General features: G+C 37.7%; 3 protein-coding genes, 1 long non-coding RNA gene and 1 pseudogene across 9 annotated transcripts; 4 read left to right on the top strand and 1 right to left on the bottom strand.

The window, feature by feature from the left end:
- Positions 1–1668: 1668 nt before the first annotated feature.
- LOC133735313 (uncharacterized) lies at positions 1669–5403 on the top strand. Of its 6 annotated transcripts, none has more exons than XR_009858937.1 (9): positions 1669–2000; positions 2155–2341; positions 2812–2878; positions 3105–3159; positions 3574–3701; positions 3834–3886; positions 4063–4155; positions 4332–4587; positions 5085–5403. It is a non-coding gene; the product is annotated as an uncharacterized LOC133735313 (long non-coding RNA). The 6 variants fall into 6 exon arrangements; XR_009858934.1 differs by having other exon boundaries at positions 1670–2000; positions 3828–3886; XR_009858936.1 differs by lacking the exon at positions 3834–3886 and having other exon boundaries at positions 1676–2000; positions 2163–2341.
- Positions 5404–9795: 4392 nt separating this feature from the next.
- On the top strand, positions 9796–11605 carry LOC133737417 (protein NUCLEAR FUSION DEFECTIVE 4-like). The gene is made up of 2 exons (XM_062164971.1): positions 9796–11000; positions 11162–11605. Exons 1-2 carry the CDS (start codon positions 9796–9798, stop codon positions 11577–11579), a joined length of 1623 nt encoding a protein of 540 aa, XP_062020955.1. The 3' UTR covers positions 11580–11605.
- Positions 11606–14251: 2646 nt separating this feature from the next.
- On the top strand, positions 14252–16046 carry LOC133735648 (protein NUCLEAR FUSION DEFECTIVE 4-like). The gene is made up of 2 exons (XM_062163049.1): positions 14252–15463; positions 15626–16046. The coding sequence occupies exons 1-2, from the start codon at positions 14259–14261 to the stop codon at positions 16044–16046; spliced, it is 1626 nt and encodes a 541-aa protein (XP_062019033.1). The 5' UTR covers positions 14252–14258.
- A 405-nt stretch (positions 16047–16451) lies between these two features.
- LOC133737416 (glycine--tRNA ligase, mitochondrial 1-like) lies at positions 16452–19029 on the bottom strand (annotated as a pseudogene).
- A 2831-nt stretch (positions 19030–21860) lies between these two features.
- Positions 21861–25646, top strand: LOC133737415 (disease resistance protein RPV1-like). The gene is made up of 4 exons (XM_062164970.1): positions 21861–22369; positions 22622–23735; positions 23876–24157; positions 24267–25646. The coding sequence occupies exons 1-4, from the start codon at positions 21861–21863 to the stop codon at positions 25644–25646; spliced, it is 3285 nt and encodes a 1094-aa protein (XP_062020954.1).
- The last annotated feature ends 406 nt before the right edge of the window (positions 25647–26052 follow it).

The raw sequence follows: 26052 nt of genomic DNA, 5'->3' as shown, positions 1-26052 counted from the left end.
TTTAACAATGTCATTTCTAACTTTGTTGTATTTAGGTACAATTGAGCTTCAAACGCAAGATATGAGCTAGGAAGAGCTGGAAATGAAAGAAATGAAGGTAAGGCTGAAATGTGGCACAGAAATGGAGAAATGAAGCTTTTCTAATCCTACCAAGAAAAGGAATCCCAGTTGAAGTAGGAATCCTAACTCAACTAGGAGTGAGCTCGGAAATGAGAAATGACAGAGTCCCAGTTGGACTAGGAGTCCTGATGTTGCTAGGAGACCTGGTGAGACTAGGAGATGCTGTGGCTTCAAGATGACTCAAGATTGTTCAAGAATATTCTAGAATGCACAAGATATTTCAGCAGACGTGCTCTATAAATTTCATGAAGGAAGTTTTCGGAGAAGTTCAACGAATGAAAAGTCAACCGTTTGACCCCTCGAAAATACAATGTTTCGTGTAATTATTCGTCCGAGACAATTTCGCTCCACGCTCGAACCACAAAATCCTACTAACGAACACTTTATTAATTCTTAGAAATTCTAAGAAATTAATAACAAAATTGCAGGGTATTACATCTTGATTTTGTCAGCTTACTATGGCAGAGAAATCTGTTTCTAAAGTCTAGAGTTCTCTTGTAACCTTAACTCCTTTTGATGTTAAGTTTAATCCAAACCAACGTCTTAGCACTGTTTTGTTGAATGAATTCAACTATCTTTCTTGGGCTGGAGCTGTTACACTTGCTCTTGGAGGAAGGTCCAAGTTTGGTTATGTCAATGGAGTTATATATACAGAAGCCTGAAGCTAACTCCTCTACCTATGATTCTTGGCTGTGCAAGGATCAACTTGTTCTGTCTTGGTTACTCAACTCTGTGGAGAGCAGAATAACATAGATTTTTAGTTTTTATGAGTCTTCTATGCATCTTTGGAAACATGTTAAAGAGATGTATGGAAATCAGATAATGCTGCTCGAGTTTTTCAACTCAAGTGAGATATTGCTGATCTACAACAAGAGGGTAAGCCTTTTGTGCAACATTCAGTAGCCTTACAAGCATGTGGAATAAGGTAGATGTTTACAGACCTCATACCACATAGCTACTGTTTTGTTAAAGAGAGCTGAGGAAGACAAGATTTTTCAACTCCTTGCAAGCTTAAGCCCAAACTATGAAGATTTGAGAAGTCACATTCTCATGAACGTTGAGCTCCCATATTTCAATAATGTCTGTGCTACCATTTAAAGGGAAGAGGTTCGAAAAAAGGTGATGAATATGGAGACCAAGACAAGTGTATCTGAAACTAGAGCTTATGTTTCTAATCACAGGCAAGTTGAAGTTAGAGTGTACAAACACTACACCAATTTCGGAATCAGACAACACATATCAGACGACAGCAAACATTTTAACTGTCGTCTGAATTAATCAGACGACAGCAAGAAATATTCTGTCGTCTAAGTTTTTGAATCCAACAACAGTTTTTTCTTTGCTCTCGTGCAATAGCATTTCAGACAATGGTTGATTTTTTTTGATGTTGTCTGAATGAATTAATTCAGACAACAGTTATTATGTGATGTTGTCCAAGGTTGATTAACACAATGGTGGATAAAAGATGTTGTATGATTGTTTTTAATCACACAACAGTTATTACTTCTCTGTTGTGCAATTACTCTTAATAATGGTTGAAAAATATGTCGTCTGATTATTTTGATTCACACAACAGTTTTTTAGTTGTCTATTGTGTGACTTTGTTTCAGACAATGTACTGAAATTGATGTTGTCTGAGTTTTAGGGTTCAACATGTTGATGTTTGCCCGCTCAATTTTTTTGCCGAAACTTAAACTTCCCACTTTTTTTTTTTAAAGGACATAAAGGTTCCATTGAAAACAAAACCTCTCTCCTCTCAGACAGCCAACGCTTACAGCTTGCCATCTCTCTCACGAAATCTCCCTCTTGATCTTTACCCACATGGCCGAAAACACCAGTTGATGTCGAAGCAAAAGCCTATCCTCCAGCAATTGCAGTGGGTAAATTTCTCTGTCATCTCTCCCTCATCTGCATACCAAATTGGGGTATCAGATTTTAATTTTGTTGGGTTTCTTTTAGATTGGAGATGAACATGCAACGCTTTGCTATTCCAATTCTCTTTTTGGGCTTTTGATATTCATAATTTTCTGCTAGTTTTTTAGCAGCTCAGGTCTAAGTTTTCGGTTGGGAGATCGTAACTCTGCGGTGGACGCTGGGCGGCTGGGCAGTCATGAGTCACTCTCCGCCTCTCGTTCGTTGCTCTCTCTGCACCACGCAACTGCGCCACACCTCTCTCTCTCCCTCCCTCCCTCCTTGATGGGATCTCCCTCAGTCTCTCACTGTAAGTTCTTGTTCTTCTTAATCTGGGAAATTTGAATTTGAAAATTGAAATGAATTGGAAATTTGGAATTCGAATTGGTATTGTCCTACACTCATACTGATAATCTGGGCTTCGTATTGATTCTATTGAAGAAAAGAAACTTGTATAATCAGGGCTTCGTATCGATTCTGTTGAAGAGAAGAAAGTTGTATAATGTGGGCTTTGTATTCGTTTAATCTAGTTAGATATAATGAATATGCATATTGTTAATGAATAATGCTTCGTTTAATCTGGTTAGATTTAAACTGGGCTTCGTATTCTAATGAATAATGCTACTTGGTAATTGGTATTCGTTGAATATGGAAATTTAATTTCATTTATTTTTTGTTGTATGGAATAAGCATATTGAACTTATTTGTTTGAGATGATGTTTAAATCTTCTGATGATGCAAATTTTTAACTTTGCTTTTTTTTTTTTTTTTTTCTTGCAGAGCAATTGTTACTAAAGTCTTTAGCAGATACATTCCTAGTTTCATTCTTCTGTTATTTCTGAAAATGGTATCCTTTGTTATGTAATTCTTTTTATCCATTCAAGAATATATATCTCACAATGAAATAAAAGGAGTGCATCTTCAAAAGTACTTTGGTTCACAATGGTTGTCTTTTTTTGCTATTGTATTTACTGGATCATTTTTCTAAAACTTCCATATTTTTTTATCGATACAGAATATTCCTGCAAAGCTTGATTTACTTTGACATTTGTCTACTTTTCTTGAAATTGCAGAGTACAGAATCGTCTCTGGTGTGGCTGGACTTTTGATTGTCCTTAAAAATCTAAGGTAAGTAAACCTTTTGTTCAAGTGACTGCTGTTTAGCACTGCTTATTAATTTCTGGTGATTTTGTCCCTTTGTATACCCTCCTGGTAAGTTCATAATTTTGGAGAACTGTCAGACTTAATGGGGCTCTGGTGCATCTTGTAATGTCACCTTAATTTTATTGGATTGCAGCATTGGTTTCTCATAAATGCTTACTACTTTAAGCTTTTATTGAATTTCCTTGTAGATCTGACATTTGTATCAGTCTTAAATGTGACTGTGTATATTCTTGCTGGGAAATTAATTTTATGAACTTATCAATCAAATGTAGTTCCTTTAGAATTTTATATTCTTTACACCAAATAGAGAATATTTTTCTAACTAGCTCATTCCAGCTTTTGAGGCCTGCTGTTAACTAACTTATATCACTGTACTAGGGATGAGGTCAATATGATTGTCAAAGTCAAAGGCTAAACTGCTCCATGGGAAGCTCTTGGAAAGGAAATACAATCATGAGGATATCATCTTGTCCTTGATTCGCCATCAATCTATTTGAACTTTTTAAGTAAGATTCTTAAATGACTGGTTATATGCAATTTTATTGCTAGTTTATATCTGGTTTATAGATTCATCACATTAACCAGTTAATGTTATCTGTTGCTGAAGTGAATGCAATTTGTGGTTTTTGGAGTTGCAGGAATTGGGTTTTGATGGATGAAAGTTTAAGTTTTTGTTTTGAATTCTGTGATTGTGAGTTGAATATCTGGTTTGCTGTTTGAGTTTCTGTTTCTTGGGATTTCTTTTGGCATTCAGATGGTTTGATTACCTTTCTGCCTTCATGCCTCTAATTCTTTATTTTTTTTTTCTTTATTAAATTTTCGAATCCTACTTTAAGTAACATTTTCATGATATTCTTTCATTTGCAGGGAGTAAGCATCTTCTAGAGATGAATAGGATTTTAAGGCCCGGGGGATACTTTATCTTGTCAACTAAACATGACAGCTTTGAAGCTGAACAAGGTTTGTCCCATGTTTTACAATTGCTATTTTGAGATGCTTGAAAGCTGGAACAGTAGACCTTATCTTATACTATATCATGAGGAGCAATTTTCAGTAGACCTCTTTTGTAGATATGTTTAACCTATTGAGCTGTATCTCATGCTACAGACGAGTTAACATTGAGTTTCTTATTTCAGGTAAACAAATATCTAGAAAACTATGAAATGGCCCTTACTGGATTTGAAGCTGCTGCTTTAAAGGATCCTGGTCTCAATGCTACCGAAGAGGTTCAAAAGATTGTTAACCTTCTTGACAAGCTAGATAATTTGTTAAGGGTAATGCATTTTTCATTCGTAAATGTGGTATCTTGAGGTCTTGAGTATGTGTTTCCAAAGTGGTTTCTAGGATCAAGGGGCCTTGGGCTATCATCTATTGGCAGATAACTTTTGAGTGGTAAGTTTCGATTTAATGTGATTGGAATGTGTTGCACTATCTGTTTTGCTTTGGATACTAGTTTGAATTATGCCAAATACGGCTTTGCACTCTTTCTAATGTTATTTGTCTTTCTATGGCAGTTGCTTTAATTCCTCTATCTATTTTTCACCAACATTTTCGTTCCACTTTTCGTTTTTCTTTTTCAATTTTCATTAGTTTTGCTTTAGATCCAATATTATATGCTATCTATGTCCTAAGTTATGGATTTGTGATCTCGCTTTCATTTTCATATTGTCCAGTCTGGTATGGTGAACCAGTAAGCATTTTTACCTTTGGGTGAGATTTTGGTTTCTCTTTAATATGATTTTTAACTCTGACAGATTCAATTTGTTAATGGACGTGTACCACAATCTATATCAGAAATACGAGGGTATTTGGAGAATAATTTGTTACAAATAATTGAAATCTGAGTTGCAATTCAGCTCTTAATACTTTCTGTTGTTTTATTGTCTAAGGTTGGTGTGCGAGGACATAACTGGGGGTCTAGAGGATATTGCCATTCCAGCTAGCAATTTGGTCAATGATCCGCCTGTTGCTTTGCCAGTTGATGTTGTAAATATGGTTATCTTAGCAAGCATAAAGGAGTTAAGGCTTAAAGCTGTTGGTGCATTGTTTTCACTTATTTGTGAGGTTTAGGACGTTAATGCGCATCACATTTATGGACAAGTATAAGTTTATGGTTAGGGTTAATGTTGGGATGGAATAACTTTGTTGAATATATGGATGAATGTATCGGATCTTTGCATAAATGAATTTGTTTTGAATGTGTTGTCATTTGGATTCCATATATGCAGAATGTCGGTCTTTTGAATGTCTCTCAGACCATTCTATTCCAGCTAAAAACTATTGTCTAATAATTATTCATCATAAAATGCCTAGCAAAAACTGTTGTATGAGCTATCTAACTATAATACATTAAGGACTAAAAGAATGAGAAAGCCATTGTCTAACAAAACAACAGACAACAGTTTTTCGGAGAAACCTATAATATCAATAATGGATAGACAATGGGAATTTCAACTACATGTTGTCTGACCCAACCTTCAGACAACAGCAAGCATATAAGCCCCTGTTGTCTGGCACAGCCTTCAGACAACAGCAAGCATAGAAGCCCCTGTTGTCTGGCACAGAATTCAGTCAACAGCAAGCATATAAGCCCCTGTTGTCTGGCACAGAATTCAGACAACAGTAAGTATATAAGCCGCTGTTGTTCTTTGTGGTATTCAGACAACAGACTGGGTAGTAACTGCTGTTGTACTAAATTTTATCAGACGACAGTTTTCTGGTATTGTCTGATCCATGTATCAGACGGCATTGAGATAGACAACAGCAAAGACAATACTCAGACGACAGTGAAAAACTGTCGTCTGATTGAAAAATTGATGTAGTGAAAGGCAAGAGGCTCGACTTGAAATGCAGATACTGTGAGGGTGTTGGACATGTTAAGGATAGATGTTGGGTTCTCTATCCTAAATAGAAGCCAAAGTCTTCAAAGGAAGGCAAGGGTTCTCAAAAGAGTTGGAATACTCCACCAATAGCAAACCATGTAGCTGCTTCTTTTGTGGGTATGCTGAACTTCACCTCTAATCCTACTGCTTTAATCAATGAATTTGATGTCTATCTCAGCAAGAAGAATATGCATAGTGGAGGTGAAGAAACAGCCATGTCTGGGAGTGAAAGTCACACTGCACTCTTTGGAAACTTTGCTGGCTTTCTTGCAGAAACTGATTGTGTTCCACATGAAGAAGCTTCAGGTACTCTAAAATCCTTCTCTACTGCTCTCAATGTTTGTGCTATGAATGACTATTGGATTATAGACTCAGAAGCTATGGATCACGTGACAAATGAACTTACAAATTTGCATGATTTTGAAAAAAATGTCTATTCCTTTCTAAAGTGCTTATGGCAACAATGCCTCAGTTTTGGGAAAAGGAAAAATAAAATTACTTTCTAGACTTTTTGAGTCAATTGCTCTTTATGTTCCTTCCTCCCCTTTTCAACTCCTATCTGTTGGAAGAATCACAAACACCTTAAAATGTCTTGTCATCTTCTCTCCTTATAATGTCATATTAATTTCAGGATCTCATCATCAAGAAGACGATTGGTGAAGGTTTCTTTTTGAATGGTCTTTATTATCTGTCCAAGAATTGCTTTGCTTCCAAGGTTTTTCAAGTCAGTTCAAGTTCAGCGCAAGATCATCATCTATGGCACCAACGCTTGGCTCATCCTTCAAAGAAAGTGTTGTCTTTTTTGTTTCCAAATATGTACAAAGCAGACAATCAATGTGATGTCTGTCATTTGTCAAAATCTTCTAGACTGCCTTGTACTTCTTGTCTTTCTAGTGCTAGTAATCCTTTTGAAATCATTCAATCAAACATTTGAGGTCTAGTTCTTGAGTCCTATGATGGATTTAAGTATTTTGTAACATTTGTAGATGATGTTACGAGGATTACTTGGTCGTATCTTTTGAAACTCAAAAGTGAAGTTGTGGATGTTTTTAAGGATTTTCAAAAACTGTCATCACTCAATTCTCATCACACATTCATGTTTTAAGATCCGATAATGGTTCTGAGTATATGTCCAATAGTATGTCACAGTACTTGAGCACACAAGGCATTGTGCATTAAACCAGTTGTGTTGGTACCCCTCAACAGAATGGGATTGCTGACCGAGACTTTCTTAAAAAAACCAGAGCTCTTATGTTTCAAATGAATGTTCCTGAAATTTTTTGGTCTGAAGGTGTTCTCACTGCCACATATCGCATCAATAGGCTACCTAGTAGAGTGCTCGGTTTCAAATCTCCTCTTGAAGTGTTGAAAGGTAGAAAGGTTAATCTGTCTCACTTGAAAGTCTTTGGCTGCACATGCTTTGTTCATTTTCAAGCTCATCAACGTGATAAACTTGATCCCAGATCTGATAAGTGTGTTTTTCTAGGATATTCATCTACTCAAAAGGGTTATAAATGCTACAACTATGCTACTCGGAAACTCATTGTCTCCAGGGATGTAAGATTTGATGAAGTTACCCCTTATTTCACCAGAAAATCATGTGATACTGGTTAGGGGGAGTTTTTATCTGATCTGTTTCCAAGTCCTAATCTTCCTGTTGATGAGGATTGCAGTCAGCCTATCAATCCTGCTACTCCAATTCAAGAAGTTCCAGCTATAACTTCTGATCTAGAAATTGATATGCAATATGTTGTTGAGTCCATCTCTCCGCTTGCAGTTGTTCTTCGTAGAAATCCTCCATGAGAACAAGGTCCTCCATCAAAGCTCAATGACTATGTAACCTACAATGCAGGGTATCCAATGACAAACCTCATCTCTTATAAGAAACTTTCCTCTAACCATTCTGGATTTTTGAGTGTCCTAGATAATACTCATGAACCTCAAAATTTTGAGGAAACCAATCATCTCAATGAATGGAAGCAAGCTATGGCAGATGAACTTCAAGCTCTCAATGACAATAATACTTGGAGTATTGTTCGAATTCCTAAAGGGAAGACGGTTGTAGGTTGTAGATGGGTTTATAAGACTAAGTTTTACTATGAAGGTACTACAAAGAGACATAAAGCTCATTTAGTGGCTCGTGGTTTTACTCAAACTTAGGGGGTAGACTACAAGGAAACCTTTGCTCTTGTTGCTAAAATGAATACAGTGAGAGTTTTGTTATCAGTTGCAGTTAATCATGCATGGCCATTCTACCAAATGGATGTGAAAAACGCTTTCTTACATGGTGATCTTGAAGAGGAGGTCTATATGAAGTTGCCTCCTGGTCATTCTCAGTCTCATGATCCTGATATAGTGTGCAAGTTACATAAAGCCATTTATGGCTTAAAAAAATCTCCACATGCTTAACTCAGTTCAGTACTTGAAGAAGTCGGTTCTGACAGAAGCAATGCAGGTTCTTCATTGTTTGTTCGAATTGGCTCAACCAGTAAACTTCTTGTGCTTATCTATGTTGATGATTTGATAGTGACTGGTGACAATGTTGAAGAGATTCAGTCTCTCAAACAATCTCTTCGAAGTAGGTTTGCTATCAAAGATTTGGGGAGTCTTAAATATTTTCTTGGTATATAAAATACGTTCTTGATCTGCTGCAAGATGCAGATATGAGGGATTGCAAACCAGCTTGCACTCCTCTTGACAGCAAGCTGCACCTTGATGTGTTGAGTGAGCCACTCTTTAATGTAAGTTCCTATCAAAGATCAGTTGGTAAGCTTATCTATCTCACAATCACTCGATCTGACATTGCTTACGCTGTAAGCATTGTCAACCAGTTCATGAATGCTCCAACTTTGGCTCATCTTCACATTGTAAAGAGAATCCTTCGTTATCTCAAAGGTTCTGTTGGTCGAGGCATTTTCATGAAAAACAATGGAAACACTCACATAATGGGATACATTGATGCTGATTGGGCAAGTAATTCTCTTGAACGTAAATCCACTACTGGGTTCTACACATTTGTTGGTGGCAATTTAGTTAGTTGGAAAAGCAAGAAGCAAACTATTGTTGCACGCTTTAGTAGAGGCTGAATACAGAGCTATGGCCTCCACTGCTTGTGAGCTTATTTGGTTAAAAGGTCTCCTCTTTGATTTGGGGTTTCCTAGTAGTCAACCAATGTCTCTTTTCTGTGATAATCAAGCTGCAATGCACATTGCTTCTAGTCCGGTCTTTCATGAAAGAACCAAGCACATAGAGGTTGATTGTCACTACATTCGAGCTCAAGTTCAATCCAAGATCATTGATACTCATTACACTCGAAGCCATGATCAGTTGGCTGATATTTTTCACAAAATTTTGGGCAACCTTGGATCAATGAATCCCCTTGATCCAGCTTGAGGGGGAGTATTGGCAGTATGGTTTTATCATTTTACTGAATCTAGCATTATCTTTTACCGTAAATACCATACCTCACGTTACCTCAGTTGATAGATTTTGTTACGATATAGTTGCCAACATAGTTATGGGAGGCTTGTTCCTTAAATTAAGGTTAAAGTCCTCTTTGAGTGTTTTAAGGGGTGATGGAAGTCTGTTTCCTCACTCAATGTGTCTATAAATATCTTTTTCTTCAAGACGTAGTATATATACCAGAAAACCTTCCACAAGTGTGTGTCTAGTTTTCTTCACGAACCAACCTTATTGACTCCTGGTTCAGTGGTTTGCCATGTCTTCATCCTCATCAAAAGCTTTCCAATGGTTAAGCCTTGTGGGCATCATATGGCTTCAATCCATAAACGGAACAAACACCACCTTCCCTGCTTACTCATCCCAACTCAAGAACACTCTCTCCCTCTCCCAACTACAAATCAACAATCTCGTCTTCGCCTCCAACGCAGGCAAACTCTTTGGTTGGTTTTCCGGCATTGCTGCTATTTACCTTCCCCTCTGGCTAGTCCTCATAATTGGCTCACTTCTCGGGTTGATTGGCTACGGTGTCCAATTTCTATTCGTAACCAACCAAATCTCATCATCTCCAGCATATTGGCAAATATTCTTGCTCACCATGGTGGCCGGAAATAGTGTCTGTTGGATCAACACCGTTTGCTATGTTGTTTGCATTCGAAACTTTCCGTTTCACCAACAGGTTGCTGTGGGACTAACAACAAGTTACCAGGGATTGAGTGCCAAAATCTACACAGATATCGTTGGTGCTGCTTTTTCTTCTTCACCTCATAAGAGAGCCAAGGCCTATCTTCTTCTAAACTCTCTCCTGCCTTTACTAGTCTGTGTTGTAGTGGCACCATTTGTGAGAGACATTGATGTGGGAACAGGGGAGCCCAGAAATATGGCAGCGGGGTTCAAATTAATGTTTGTGGTAACAATTGCCACAGGAATCTATGCTGTGATCACCAGTTTAGGATCAATGTCTATCAACTTATCGCCATTGCACAGTGTGATAGGTACCGCATTGTTCCTACTGATGCCCTTGGTCGTCCCAATTGTGGAAAAAATCGGAGAAAAATTATCAAGAAGATGGAGGAGCCTAGACAGAGAGAACATAGTGCACAATTTCAGCACAGATGATCAGAAAGGCCTTGAGAGCATAGAGAGTGGTGTAGTGAAAGAGGGAGAAGAAGAGAAACATAGTACAGTGCATGTTCATAATGAGGTTGGTGAAGTACAAATTCGTCATGGGATTGGTGTTAGAGAGGAGATTGGAGTGAGGTTGATGGTGAAAAGGATAGATTTCTGGTTATATTTCCTAGTATATATTTTCAGTGCAACAATTGGGCTTGTGTTCTTGAACACCTTCGGACAGATAGTAGAGTCAAGAGGCTCATGTAGGACTTCTTCTCTGGTTTCTTTATCGTCTTCATTCGGGTTCTTTGGCCGTCTTATGACTTCACTTCTGGACTATTTCTTCTCAAGGTAACTACGTACTGCCCTCCCTAATTTTCAGTAATTTTTAGTGTTCATTTTGAAAAGTATATTCTCATATTTGAGTGGAATGAAACACATAATTAATTTGCTTACTAGATAAATTTTGGAAGCTAATTACTTGTTATTTTCTCCTTTCCCCTTTTTCGAAGAAAGTATATGATTTCAAGGCCTGCATTCCTAGTGACATTAGGGGCACCAATAGCAGGAGCTTTCTTCTTGCTTCTCAACCCATCTAACGTCTCCCTTATCATCAGTTCCGCCATTATAGGAGTGTGCACTGGAGCAATTACTTCTATTGCAGTGTCCATAACAACAGAGCTATTCGGGACCAAGAATTTCTCAGTAAATCACAATGTGGTGGTTGCGAATATCTCAATCGGGTCGTTTCTTTTTGGCTACTCATCTGCTCTTCTCTATCGCAAGGAAGGAAATGAAGATGGTAGCTGCTTGGGAATGGCTTGTTACAGAAGCACCTTCATTATCTGGGGTAGTCTTTGTACGTTAGGGACTACTCTAGCTTTAGTGCTATATGCAAGAACCCGAAAGTTCTACTCCAAAATATCATAGAATTAGGAGAGTTGAATATTTTTTTTATTTTTCAGAAAAGTTTGTAGCTGTAGACCTATAGTTAAGCCGTTATGGGGATGAGCATGTGATCAGTATTGATTGCAATTAAGAAATGAAGAAAAGAGGGAGAGAAATACATGGTAGGTACGTATGATACATGGTAGGGAGAGAATTTTTAGGACTCAATGTTGTTTGTGGTCACATTGTAAAGGCAGACACATGCCATGTAAGGTACTGTAGGAAAATGAAACAGAGAACATGTTTATTTACATTCTAAACTCCAAATATTCAAATTCAGATAGTGTAAAGGCAGAAAATCTGAACATGTTGGTTCGGGCTTGCTCATCTAAAGGACAGTTTTAAGAGACTGTGTGGGACAAATGCATCTCAACCACATGTATTAAATATAAAAGCAGAAATTATAACAATTTAAAACTGTGCATTTATTTTCAGCCGTCAGATTCACTTGTCCCTTACAGTCCCTTAAAAACTGTGAGGTTATAATGTTCCAAACCGATCATTTTGGTACACGGACTCTCGAGCCCAACCCACTTTGTAGACATATCGTCACTAACGCCGTTTACTCTTAGGTCATTACTCTTTTGTCAGAGGGTAATTTAGTACTTTTACCTCTCTCTGACTTTGACTCTCTCTCTTTCTCTTCCTCCATGGCCGCGACCGGAAATTTTCCCAATCCTTTACCTACTCCCTTGTTATCTTTCCTCCAAGCTCTTTTGTAACCAAACCCAATCCCAATATCATAGGAATTAACTCCATAATTGTAAGTGAGCTCCATTACAAAGTTCGTTTCTTCCGGCCCGAATCCGAGGAAAGCATTCGAGTACTACTTCTCTTCTGGAATATCCCTCTGCCGCAACAGCTTTATCCCAAGAGCCTCAGTGTAAAACTTGGTGGTGCGCTCGAGATCGCCGACGCGGCGCTTGTCCTTCTTGGGCCAATCCAGAAGCTCCGGAGCGACGAATATCCTCATCAATTTCTTCTTCTATCGTCTGATTCATCAGAGTGAATGGGAGCCGTTGGATCAACCCACGATTCTTCCTCCCCTCACCTTCATCGTCGCCCGCCGTCGCCCGCCTCCGCATCGCCAGCGGTCGTAATTGAAACCTTGAATTCTCCAACAACAATATCAAATCGAATTTCAAATTTCTTGATCAAATTGGTTTCTGCAATTAAAGGTGAGGGACTGGGTTCGATGCTTAGATCATAGAAGTAAGGTGATAGAACTTACTTTGAATTTCTTGGATAGCTAGCCATGCCTGAAGCCAGCTTTGCCTTTGATAGAGAACACGATGCACAAGAGGGAAAGACGATTCCCAGGGTTTTGTTACTAATATATTTATTTTATTTTTTAACAGAGTTAAGCCTCCTCTGGTTCACTCTCGTACTCCATATCTTCCTCACTCACCATAGCCATCAATTCAACTGTTACAGCAACAAAAAACCTAGATTGGAGTTGGAGATCTTGAACAGATGAACCCAATAGAGAGAAGATGTGGGAGGTGAGGATGAGAGATAAAAGATTGCATCTTTGTAGTTGTTCAATCTTTAAAAAGTTTGGTTTCGGCGGAGAAGCTTGGGAATTGAAGGGTGTTGATTGATGGTAATGGTTGGAATTGTGGAATTGCAGAGGTGATCGAGATTGGGAGGGGGGAAGAGAGATGGGTGCCCATAGTGAGTCAGAGACAGAGACAGAGAGAATGTTGTGTGCCCAGAGTAAGAGAGAAAAAGCCAGGTGCTCAGAGTAAGAACTCGAAGAGACCAAATTACCCCTCAAATTAACGGCGTCAGTGACGGTATGTCTACAAAGTGGGTCGGGCACGAGAGTCCGTGTACCAAAATGATCGGTTTGAAACATTATGTATGGAAATTATTAGTGACTTTTACTTGGTGTACTGTTTGCAAAATTTTTCCTTTTTAAATAGACCAAATATATATTTAGTGTTCCAAGAAACCTCGTTTTGTAACAATGTAACCTGCTATTGAGAACATACCAACTCTTTAGTATCTATGTATGTGAGATAGCGAGCGCTTAATGGTGAATTATTCTTTTAGTTCTCTCACTGCAAACTATTGAGAAAAATTATATTGTTTTTCTCACTCCAAACTTAATAATAATAATAATAAAAACACAATATTTCTATTGCTGATTTTCATTTTCAGATTTCATTTCACACTTCTCATTGTATTTCTTCATGAAAGTTTTTGAAGAAAAATAAAAAAGGCAAAAGAAAATGCATTAAAAATTACATGGTGAATTATACAAGAACAAAACTATGATGCAAGAGCTAATGATGAATTATTACTTTCCTAATTGAACATGATATATAACCCAAGAGAAAAAATAAAAATAAAAAAAGAACATCTAGCAATTGATTTTTGTCAACAATTCAACTACCTTAGTTTTTTCGAAAAGACTTCAACTACCTTAGTTACTTGTCTCTTTGACTCGAATAGGATAAATTAATGGCATATACATAAACGATCGTGTAGTGATTGTATCATTCGGCTTTGCCAGTATTTCAGACTCTTGCACTCATTTCACACAACAGTCCTCTCCTCTTTTCACACAGGACTCCTCTCCTCCTAAACCTTATAAATATACGACCAAGCTTTCCATTGCATGCAAACGAACCAATTAACCTTGACTCCTAGTTTGCCATGTCTTCATCCTCATCAAAAGCTTTCCAATGGTTAAGCCTTGTGGGCATCATATGGCTTCAATCCATAAACGGAACAAACACCACCTTCCCTGCTTATTCCTCCCAACTCAAGAACACTCTCTTCCTCTCCCAACTACAAATCAACAATCTCGTCTTCGCCTCCGACGCAGGGAAACTCTTTGGTTGGTTTTCCGGCATTGCTGCTATTTACCTTCCCCTCTGGCTAGTCCTCATGATCGGCTCACTTCTCGGGTTGATTGGCTACGGTGTCCAATTTCTATTCGTAACCAACCAAATCTCATCATCTCCAGCATATTGGCAAATATTCTTGCTCACCATGGTGGCCGGAAATAGTGTCTGTTGGATCAACACCGTTTGCTATGTTGTTTGCATTCGAAACTTTCCGTTTCACCAACAGGTTGCTGTGGGACTAACAACAAGTTACCAGGGATTGAGTGCAAAAATCTACACAGATATCGTTGGTGCTGCTTTTTCTTCTTCACCTCATAAGAGAGCCAAGGCCTATCTTCTTCTAAACTCTCTCCTGCCTTTACTAGTCTGTGTTGTAGTGGCACCATTTGTGAGAGACATTGATGTGGGAACAGGGGAGCCCAGAAATATGGCAGCGGGGTTCAAATTAATGTTTATGGTAACAATTGCCACCGGAATCTATGCCGTGATCACCAGTTTAGGATCAATGTCGTCTATCCACTTATCGCCATTGCAGGGTGTGATAGGTACCGTATTGTTCCTACTGATCCCCTTGGTCATCCCAATTGTGGAAAAAATCGGAGAAAAATTATCAAGAAGGTGGAGCCTAGACAGAGAGAACAGAGTGCATGACTTCAGCATAGAAGATCAGAAAGGCCTTGAGAGCATAGAGAGTGGTGTAGTGAAAGAGGAAGAAGAAGAGGAACATAGTACAGTGCAGGTTCATAATGAGGTTGGTGAAGTTCAGGTTCATCATGGGATTGGTGTTAGAGAGGAGATTGGAGTGAAGTTGATGGTGAAAAGGATAGATTTCTGGTTATATTTCCTAGTGTATATTTTCAGTGCAACAATTGGGCTTGTGTTCTTGAACACCTTGGGACAGATAGCAGAGTCAAGAGGCTCATCTAAGACTTCTTCTCTGGTTTCTTTATCTTCTTCATTTGGGTTCTTTGGCCGTCTCATGACTTCACTTCTGGACTATCTCTTCTCAAGGTAACTTCGTTGTCCCGTCCCTAATTTTCAGTTTTTTTTTTTTTTAGATTTCATTTTGAAAAGTATATTGTCATATTTGAGTGGAATGAAACACATAATGTGCTTAGTAGATAAATTTTTGGAAGCTAATTACTTATTATTTTCTCATTTCCCCTTTTTCAGAAGCAAGTACATGATTTCAAGGCCTGCATTCCTAGTGACATTAGGGGCACCATTAGTAGGAGTTTTCTTCTTGCTTCTCAACCCAGCTAACGTCTCCCTTATCATCAGTACCGCCATTATAGGAGTGTGCACTGGAGCAATTACTTCTATTGCAGTGTCCATAACCAAAGAGCTATTCGGGACCAAGAATTTCTCAATAAATCACAATGTGGTGGTTGTGAATATCTCAATCGGGTCGTTTCTTTTTGGCTACTCATCTGCTCTTATTTATCGCAAGGAAGGAAATGAAGATGGTAGCTGCTTGGGAATGGCTTGTTATAGGAGCACCTTCATTATTTGGGGTAGTCTCTGTACGTTAGGGACTACTCTAGCTTTTGTGCTATATGCAAGAACAAGAAAGTTCTACTCCAAAATATCATAGAATTAGGAGAGTTAAGTATTTTTTTTTATTTTTCAGAAAAGTTTGTAGCTCTACCCTATAGGTAAGCCGCTAAGGGGATGACCATGTGATCAGTATTGATTGCAATTAAGAAGGGGAGAAAAGAGGGAGAGAAATACATGGTAGGTATGGTACAAATTAGAAACTGGTTAGTGGATTTTTTTTTTTTTTTTGAGAATGAAACTGGTTAGTGGATTGATGATTTAACTATAGTGAAATAGGCATTATTGACGGTATTGCTTCTTACAAAATAATATAGAGGAGTTATTTTAACATGTATGTATCCAATTGCAACCAAGTATGTTTTGTCTCGTAACAAAATTCCATACTCAAAGACTCCAAGCTACAGCATATGTCGATTATGATGGTTTCGAAAGAACCCAAAATCTACTCCTCTGCTGAACCGGAAGACCGGTGTGGGAAAGCCGACCAAACATCTGCCCATGTCCTCACTGCCTCAGCTATATCCTTGACAACAGATGCTGCCTCTCACATCAACACGGATTTGATCCTTGCTGTATCTTTCGCATATTGTCACAGAAGATGTGGAATCAACAGTGATTGCAAACGGTACCCCAAGTTCATCAGTCCGCGTGTATCGTTTCCTGATTAGACACCAGAGGAAAGTCCAAAATAAAACAGTTGAAAAACTCAATTGGTTTAGGAATTACAACCATAAAATGGCTTAATTTCCCATACCTGTAATGTCAATTTTATGGGAAATCCCAAATGCAGTCAATGACTTGGAAATGACTCCAGAAACTTCCTTCTACTCCTGCTTCTGAACCAACGGGGAAACCGTACACTTAGGTGCCACAAGAGGGGGAAAACGGAACACGCTTAACTGTTCATTCCCATCTTTACTTGGCCTCATGCAGTATGAGTCCTCATAGAGGCAATATATTATCCGACCGATACCAAATGATGGCTCAATTACAGAGGGTGTGAAAACTCTGGTGATCTCTCTTTTTCTCCTTTGAAATTGTTACCATACTTGAATTAATAGTTACATTTTTCCCTAGAGTGCATACATTTGGGATTTTGAGTTTTGGGTATAAGTTGATGATTGGGATTGTTGGATTTGTTTAGGAATTAGGGGATATCGGTTTTGGCCTTTTGGGTTTGTTTCACTCGGCTTAGTCGACTACTCGGCTATCTCTTTTAAATCTGTCTTGCTTGTGTATGGTGTTTGTGTAGATAATATGAGGCTGAATTGTAGAAAGAAGGGGAGCTATTTGATATTATGAGGCTAACTAATGCAGCGTTTTCGGACTTAATTGACTGTTGTTGACTTGTTGAGTGTTGATGCCCTTTCCATCTGGTTAGTATTACTAACTTTATATTCTTTAGCCTGTTTTATACACATAATTAGACATTAAAGTCTGCTGCAAGTTAGTAACTAATAGTAATGTATAATTAGTTGTAGTTGTGTTATGTCTGAAATGTACATATATATATATATATATATATATATATATATATATATATATATATTAATTTACAGAGTTTGGTTTTATGTCCCCTCCGTTGTATGTTTTGATTGAAAATAATAAAGGCGTGAGGATGAGCCTCCCATTGGTTTCCAAACCTCAAAAAAAAAAAAAAAAAAATTTAGTGTACTTCTAATTAGCCTAGACAACTCTCGGATCCTGGATCCGCCACTGCATACATATAAAACTCCACCGACCCTTTTGACTCTAAATCATTCTTCATTTTTAAAGCTTTTTCTTCTTTCATGGCCTTAAATGCACAAGGCAATTGCATAAACACAAAATACGATCAATCAAGTCATGGAATGACAAACCAATAGAGTCAGTTCACCTCTAAAGCTTCAATTACTTTCTTTTGGTCCTTCTTGAAAGCAGGACCGATTGCTTTCTTTATAGGAGATATAGCCAATTTCTGAAATAATAAAACAAACCGGGAATTAAAAAGCATGTATATTGAAAACAGTGGCCGTGCACAGGATCATGAAAAGCATTACCTCAACTTCTCTTGGTACGGTTCAGAATATTTCTCCTGTGCCTCAAGATCAACTCTACTTTTTTCTTCCATAAAACAAAAAACAATAATCGATGAGCATAAAGCTATCATATCAAGCCTCATAGCAACAGTTATGCTGTAAATTAAATCTTCTATTTAGAAGGTATATGAATTTATTTTAAAAAGTGAAATTTTAGTTCACATTCAAAATACCACTGAAACAGACAAGTATTAAGTATTAACTAGAACGTACAATGACGTACAATTGCTTTATTGATTTAAAATCCTACCATCCGGTGATAATGATCACTGAAAAGAAGACTGCATATTTATACTTTTTTACTGCAAATCTATACCTTAGTTGTTAAAGTCCATTAGCAATAGTTAACAAATCCTTACCGAATGAGCCTTCAAGTCATATGCAGATCTATCTGCAATACCAACGCACTCAATCCAACCATATATAGGAAGGCTCATTCTCAGCATCCCAACAGTCCTGGGCATAGTGAGCCATTTCATTGGCAAGGTGCTGCCAGAACCTTAAACGGTTCTTGTCTATACCCAGACGAGTGAGGAAGAGGTATACTCTCCCAATAAAGCAGCCAAGGCTAGGGTTTCGTTGTCAACAATTTTAGAATCCTAAATGATATTAAATAACACCGTTAATGAAATACAGAGAACAACAAAACCAAGGTAAGGTAAAATGAGATAGAAACCAACCTTAGAAGATACGGCCGGCTTCACCTAGTGAGATTATCCTTGCAGAAGGGCCAGGCTTCTGTTCATCCCTTGGGAACATAAGAAACTCCAAATGTGCAACATCAGAGAATTTTGGGTGAGATTTGTCTTCAAGGTCAACAAAGTGCTAATAAATCTCCGCAAGGGTAAACTCACGGACTCTCAAAAGTCCTTGGCGAGGTGATATCCATTGCGAGGTTGAATCATTACTTGTATATGCATACCAAGCGCAACCACTCACCATTGTTGCTTCCAAGTCCTACATGTTTGTATTTTCTATATGAGTAATGCTAGGTAAACCACCTTTTGGGGAACCACCTATAGCCCACCGTAGGTGGCAGCTGATGTGGCAGATCCATATCATCAAAGCGTAATTTCTGATTTTTATATTTCTATATTTTTCTTAATTAAGAAAATTCCTTTTTTATTTATTTATTTATTTCTTGATTTTATTTTTAAACCCTATTTTTTCTTTGTGATTTGATATTCGAGACGTCTTCTTAGACGTTGTTTTTTTTTCAACTCCTCTCATCCCTCTTTCACCCTCTCACCTCCTCTTCAATTGATCAACTTCTCAATTTGATTTCAGTTTCCTCGCAAGCATCTTCAACAAAAGCTCTGCCTAAACGTGGTTAGTTTTTTTTATTTTTTTACTTTTTACCCGAATAGCATAGCATGTTTGGAATTAGGGTTTAGGGGGAAGTGGATTTGAATTAGGGTTTAGCATGTTTCTTGTGTTCTTTTTTTATCCCGAATTATTTCTAGCTAGAACTCTTTTTTCTAACAACTACCGTACAAGTATTTCCTAGTTTGCTGCACTGGAGGTCTTTTCTCTTTTTTTTTTGAAACAAAGGTTCATTTCATTAGATGACCAGCCAAAAAGCCAGAGTCTAACATACACTTAAAGACAGAAAAATGGCGGGGTAACTACCACGCTCCTATCTAAGTCATGTAAACTCATTACAAGTCGATTTTGAGCCCGCTTTGGAAGCGGACCCATAAACAAAGAACAACTCCGTGTCTTCGAGGGCAAAATCATTGACTAGCATCCCCATTAGTTTCCATTTTGGCGACTGAAAGTCCTATTGGGAGGCAATAGACGTCTATTGGAGGTCTTTTCTCTTTGTTTACTGTTGTCATGTTTCTTAATATGTAGAAATCAATATGTGCTCTTCATTCCGTGCTTCAACATGTTTATAGAAATCAATTATCGAAATTTTTTTTTTAATAGAAATTGAGTGCAACCACTTAAAAATATGTGCTTACGTTTAACTTGAATACTATGCTTCAATACGTGCTCTTCAATCGGAAATATATCTGATATGCAGGTGACATTTGATGCGATGTGTTGCATGCTAATGAGTGTCACGGATGAGCCCTTGCTAAGGCAGCTTGAGAAAGACTGCACTGCAGACTCGGACGAAATCTTCTTTGTTCCTGTCATGATTCCAGGCACTAGATATTACAAAGGCATCAAGGTAATGCAAGCTACGTACTTAGTCGTAGAGGAAGGGAATTATGAGCTAGCTAGCCAAGAAGTCAATAGCCTAGTGTCGGTTCACAAATGTATACCTACATTATTGACCAATTCTCTAACAGATTAAACTTGTGCGGTCAGAGTGTTTGTCACTTATAGCCATGAACAATCTAGTGTTGCTGGACATCAACAAACAGTGAACAAACTAATGTGGCCAGAAATTAACAAATAACTCAAGTGTTTCATAGTTCGATGTATGCTCGTTTTCTCTTTGTTCTTTGTTGTCAGTTAATATGTCGACATCTTCAATTTGTATTTACTTTTTAACTTATTGTTTCAAGAATTTATGATATATGATTAGCAAAGAGAACTATGCTTTGTAGTTTTGTCCTGTTCTTTAAACTAATAGTGAGACAACGATGTCAGCAGCCCTATAAAGTAGATCAATTTTTATAAGTCTAAGTACCTCTTTGATCACTACTTTCGAAAATTGGATGTTATTATGTGCGGTGCAAGAAAGTTTTGACCACAGTGAGTAGTGGTGATAAAAACCCTTCATCTTTTTGCTTCATATATATCTTTCTATTTGCTTAACTTTCAAATCAATAACAGTATTGTGGTTGTAACACTGAAAGTACATATGGTAAGTTTAAGCCTCCAAAGAAACACCGAAATATGGCTCAGTGTGATTGTCGAATTATAGACTTGAGAAAACCGGTCTGAAAACTCTAAGTAAGCCAACACTGACACCAGACTAACAAACCAACAATCCATTGAAAATATATGTTACTACTTTAACCAAAAAAAAAGGAGTTCGTCCTTTGTATGTGTACTAATCACCACTCTAATTAAGGAGTTGTTTGCTAGCCTAGCTAGCTAGATGGTAGAGAAGTTCTAGAACATGTTTACTCATGTTATTTAATTATATGAACAGTAAACTGGTTCTTGCATGGGCTAGCTAATTACTGTATCTTACAATTTCACTTATACAGAACAGAAAACAGAAAACAAAAATCAACAATCGATTACGAAAAATGTAAAGCACAGGTGCCAGCTGAAAATTTTTGTTTAAGATGGGTGGTTTACTGATGTCAGTAATTGACGATTATATATACAATTCGAACAATTTTTACCGCTGAAAATTTGTAATTTGAATTAGGGAATCCTTATATCGAACACAGAATCAGATTCTCATCCCTAATTAAAGCCATGAGAATGGGCACAAAAGTTAAAGAGCATCTGAACCGTCGTCTATTTTCACCCTCAAAAGGGGGACTGCTTTGAATAATTGGATGCCAAACAAATAGGCCTAATAATATATATATATTATATAATTTTTTATAATAACTAGAAGGTCATTTGTGTTTCTCTAAAGCTGCCAATCAGTTGATGTCTCTGGATTACTTTGGCGGAAGGTACAAGAAACATTGGTGTCTCTAGATTACTTTGACGGAAGGTACCAAGAAACTGCTATGCATAATTAGACGGCGAACCAAAAGGCCTCACATATATAAGAGGTGGTCTTCGACGTGACCAATACCATCCCAAACCTTTCAGTTCAGCCCCCTTACTTGTCCGCTTATATGCAATCAATCAATATGGATTTCAGCGCAGCTCAATTCGGAGTCTCTTCCTCTTCATCTTCTTCTTCCACCCATTCGTTCACACACGATGTCTTTCTGAGCTTCAGAGGTGCGGATACGCGCAACAATTTCACTGGCTATTTGTACCGCAATTTGGTTCAGGAGGGAATTAACACCTTCATTGATAATGACCTTACAAGAGGAGAAGATATAAAAAAGGAGCTTCTCGAAGTAGTTGAGAGATCAAGGATTTCCATCGTTGTATTTTCTGCCAACTATGCATCTTCAAAGTGGTGCTTGGATGAACTTGTCAAGATAATTCAATGTAAAGAATCCAAGCAACAAATAGTTTACCCAATTTTCTACAAGATAAATGCGTCGGAGATACGATACCAAAATGCCCAGGTTGGTGATGCAATTGCTCGCCTTAGCAAACACAAGGATAACTTAGAGAAGGTGGAGAGTTGGAAGGCAGCTCTTACACAAGCAGCAACTTTGTACGGGTGGCCCATCTCGGATGAAGGGTATGTATGTTCAATCTCAAGCATCTCAACTTTATAATGCAGATTTTAACATTTCATCGTTAACAGATAGTTAACTTAGTTAACATATAACATATGTTTAATCTCACCCATGCAGCAATAGTTTCACTAACTAATGGAGTAGAATTAGAGTATAGTCTTGAATATGATTTAGTCCGTCTACCCTTAAAAAAAAAACAGACATGTAGGAAAGTTTAAACTAAATGTTTCATATGCTTTTTCATTAATTTGTAGGCATGAAGCGAATGTCATTGATGAAATTGTTAAAGAGATATCAACCAAACTAATGAAATGCACCCCTTTAGATGTGGCTACATATCCTGTTGGAATAGAATCTCGTGAAGAAGATATACTTAAGCTCTTAAATGTAGGGCAAGACGATCCTCACATGGTAGGGATATGGGGAATTGGGGGAATAGGAAAGACAACACTTGCAAAAGCTGTTTTTAATTCAATTAGCCATAAGTTTGAACATAGTTGTTTCCTCGGAAATGTAAGAGAAGAATCATTTTCATATGGAGGTCTTGTCAAGCTACAAAACAATTTTCTTTCTAAGATTATAGAGAGGAATCCACCTAATGTAACCAATGTTGCTGAAGGAATCAGTGCGCTTAAGCAAAAACTAAGCCAGAAAAGGGTTCTCTTGGTTCTTGATGATGTGGATCACTTGGATCAGTTAAGAAAACTTGCTGGAGGGTGTGATTGGTTTGGTCCAAGAAGTAGGATTATCATAACAACAAGAGATATGAATTGCCTAAGGGCTCATAAAGTTAATCCAATATATGAGGTGAAGGAATTGAATCATCAAGAAGCTTCAGAGCTCTTTAATTTCAACGCCTTCAAAGGAAAAAAATGTATGGATGATTTCATTGAACTTGCAACTGATGTAATACGTTATGCTAAAGGGGTTCCGTTAGTTTTGGAAGTTTTGGGGTCAGATCTATGTGGTAAAACCAAGGATGAGTGGAAAGATGCATTAGAGTATCATAACAGATATCCTAACCCAGATATTCAACAAGCTCTCAAGAGAAGTTACGAGGCACTGGAGGATCGGATAAAAGAAGTTTTTCTTCATATTGCATGTTTCTTTAAAGGCGATAAAGAAAGCTATGTGATTGATGCACTACAAGGCTGTGACTTAAATCCCAGGTATGCTCTCAAAGTCCTCATAGAAAAGGCCTTAATAAAAATTGAGAAAGACTATGACAATGACAATGAGATTTGGATGCATGACCTTCTACAAGACATGGGAAAAGAAATTGTTAGGCAGGAGTCCCCTAATAAGCCAGGACAACGCAGTAGATTGTGGTTATATGATGATATTCGCGAAGTTCTTGAAGAAAACAAAGTAAGTAATATTTATTTGGCTTTATGATATTTAACACATCCTCGCGTATAAAATCTTTAAGAATTTTAGAATTTTATGTCAATATTTATTATGAGAAAAACTTGCTTAATTGGACCTAGCTAATTGCTATTTCATATTAGGGAACGGATAATATAAAAGGCATCATGTTGAGAAGAGGTTACTATTCACAAAAGATATGGTTGAACAGCGGAAGCTTCACAAACTTGGAAAGTCTTCACATTTTTAAAGTCGATTATGCGATGCTTTGTGGAGAGGGCGTGGATTATCTTCCCAACCAGTTGAGGGTCCTTAACTGGTTTGAATGTTCATTACGATCATTGCCAACGAGTTTTAATCCGAGGAAACTCAGTATACTGCACATGGGTGGGCCCGGCACGACCCAACTAGCCGAGGGATTGAAGGTATTTGAAAGAATTCGATCACTTTTTAGTTTTTACACATATTTATGCTTTTTAACTTATCATTTCTACCTTTCTGATTTAATTTTTCGGTTCTCTTTCTCCCAAACAGAATATGCGATATTTGAAATCTATCAAATTGTCGTTCTGTGATGGTCTGACAAGAATTCCCAACTTGTCTGGATTAAAAAGCTTGGAGTATTTGAAACTGTCTTATTGTAAAGATTTAGTTGAAGTTGATCCTTCGGTTGGCCGTCTCGATAAGCTCGCCTATTTGAAACTTAGTGCTTGTGGAAAGCTCCAGATGTTTCTAAAGAGGATCAACTTGAAATCTTTGGAAACTCTGAGTCTCTCTGATTGCCCGCTTAAGTTCTTCCCAGAAATTGAGGAAGACATGAAGTCTTTGAAGCACCTGGATCTAAGGAGGACTGACATCAAAGAGTTACCTTGCTCAGTTGGAAATCTCACTGGCCTTAAATCCTTGTCTCTACTTTGCTGTGATAATCTTACAAATGTACCATCAAGCATTTTCTATGAATTGCAACATCTGGAGGATCTTAATCTAACAAGCTGCTCTAACCTTGTTACATTTCCAACAAAGTCAGAATCACTTCCTCCACCGGTCTTTTCAACTATCCTGACGAGATTACAAGTTCGTCTGGACTATTGCAGGCGGCTTGAAGAAATTTCAGAATTTCCACGAGAAATAGATTTCTTATCTTTGGAAGGTTGTCGTTCATTGGAAAGAATTTCAAAGTTGTCAAGAATTTTGGAGGGTAAAGATTCAAAAATGTTCGATTGGTTGGACTTGACTGACTGCTGGAGACTCTGCAGCAATCTGGCTCATCGAGTGGTATCAAAGGTAGAAGTTGACAAGCGACTATTTAATCTGGCCAAGAAGAGAAACAAGATGACATCATCACCATTTGCGGGAACCAAAGAATTCATGGGAGAGGCAGAGAAATTTACGGCTCTATTGACTCTTTTTTTCTCTTGTGCCAAATCTGAAGAATTCCAAGTACAATTTCCCTCAAGTGCTTGGATTCCGATTCCAAACTGGTTCACCAGCTATGAAGATGTGAATTGGGATGTGAAATGGGATGAGAATGGGGATGTGGAATGGGATGTGAATTGGGATGTGAGTAGTGAAGTGATAATTATAGAGCATGAGTTTTGCATTGAAATTCCTCAAAACTCCAATTGGGACAACAAAGGGTTGGCTCTCTGTATTCAACCGTGTGTTTTTGAGGTCACTCATTTTCTTTACATCAATGGAATGAAGTTTGATGAGAAATTCATGTCAAGGAATAAAGGGTGGGTGCATTATATTCCATTCGTTACAATAATAAGGAGGTTGAGTGAGTGTGGGATGCCGCCACCTAATATGTTTCGAGTTATGTTTCGTTTTGAAGATAATCGTATCAATCATTTCATTTTGGAGGGAAGCTGGGGAGTCCACCTTATCGAAGATTTGGAAGGAGAAGGCCGATGATAGTCCAGTTAACTTCTAGTAGGTTCATTATCTTTTTCTTTTTGTGTGTGTTTTTAGGCTTCTTTTATATCCTATTATCATTCTCAAAATCAAAATCCTATTTGAATCAGATATGCATTCATTTGTCAAAGTTTATGCTGATTGATGAGACTAATATTTGCTATGTTTTTAATGCATTTCTCTCTACATTTTACTTAGTTATTTCCTTAACAATGTCATTTCTAACTTAGTTTTCGTTTTTAGGTATTTTTTAGTCTAGAAATGAAAGGCAAGGAGTTATATGCGCAAAAATGGAAAGAAATAGATAAATGAAGTTGTTCCAGTTCGACTAGGAAAAGGAATCCCAGTTGAAGTAGGAATCCTAAGTCAACTAGAAGTGAGCTCGGGAAAACAATGATCGGAAATG

This window comes from Rosa rugosa, chromosome 3 (assembly GCF_958449725.1).
Source record: "Rosa rugosa chromosome 3, drRosRugo1.1, whole genome shotgun sequence".
NCBI classification, from domain to species: domain Eukaryota; kingdom Viridiplantae; phylum Streptophyta; class Magnoliopsida; order Rosales; family Rosaceae; genus Rosa; species Rosa rugosa.
This window is presented reverse-complemented; position numbering and strand designations above follow the sequence as displayed.

What these genes read in the sequence shown, in the direction of transcription:
- LOC133735648 (XM_062163049.1), top strand. Translation starts at nt 14,259, where the DNA reads ATGTCTTCATCCTCATCAAAAGCTTTCCAATGGTTAAGCCTTGTGGGC. An exon ending in CTGGACTATCTCTTCTCAAG is followed by an intron (nt 15,464 to 15,625) that starts GTAACTTCGTTG and finishes CCCCTTTTTCAG; the next exon opens with AAGCAAGTACATGATTTCAA.
- LOC133737417 (XM_062164971.1), top strand. Translation starts at nt 9,796, where the DNA reads ATGTCTTCATCCTCATCAAAAGCTTTCCAATGGTTAAGCCTTGTGGGC. An exon ending in CTGGACTATTTCTTCTCAAG is followed by an intron (nt 11,001 to 11,161) that starts GTAACTACGTAC and finishes CCTTTTTCGAAG; the next exon opens with AAAGTATATGATTTCAAGGC.
- LOC133737415 (XM_062164970.1), top strand. Translation starts at nt 21,861, where the DNA reads ATGGATTTCAGCGCAGCTCAATTCGGAGTCTCTTCCTCTTCATCTTCT. An exon ending in AAGTTCTTGAAGAAAACAAA is followed by an intron (nt 23,736 to 23,875) that starts GTAAGTAATATT and finishes ATTTCATATTAG; the next exon opens with GGAACGGATAATATAAAAGG. An exon ending in AACTAGCCGAGGGATTGAAG is followed by an intron (nt 24,158 to 24,266) that starts GTATTTGAAAGA and finishes TCTCCCAAACAG; the next exon opens with AATATGCGATATTTGAAATC.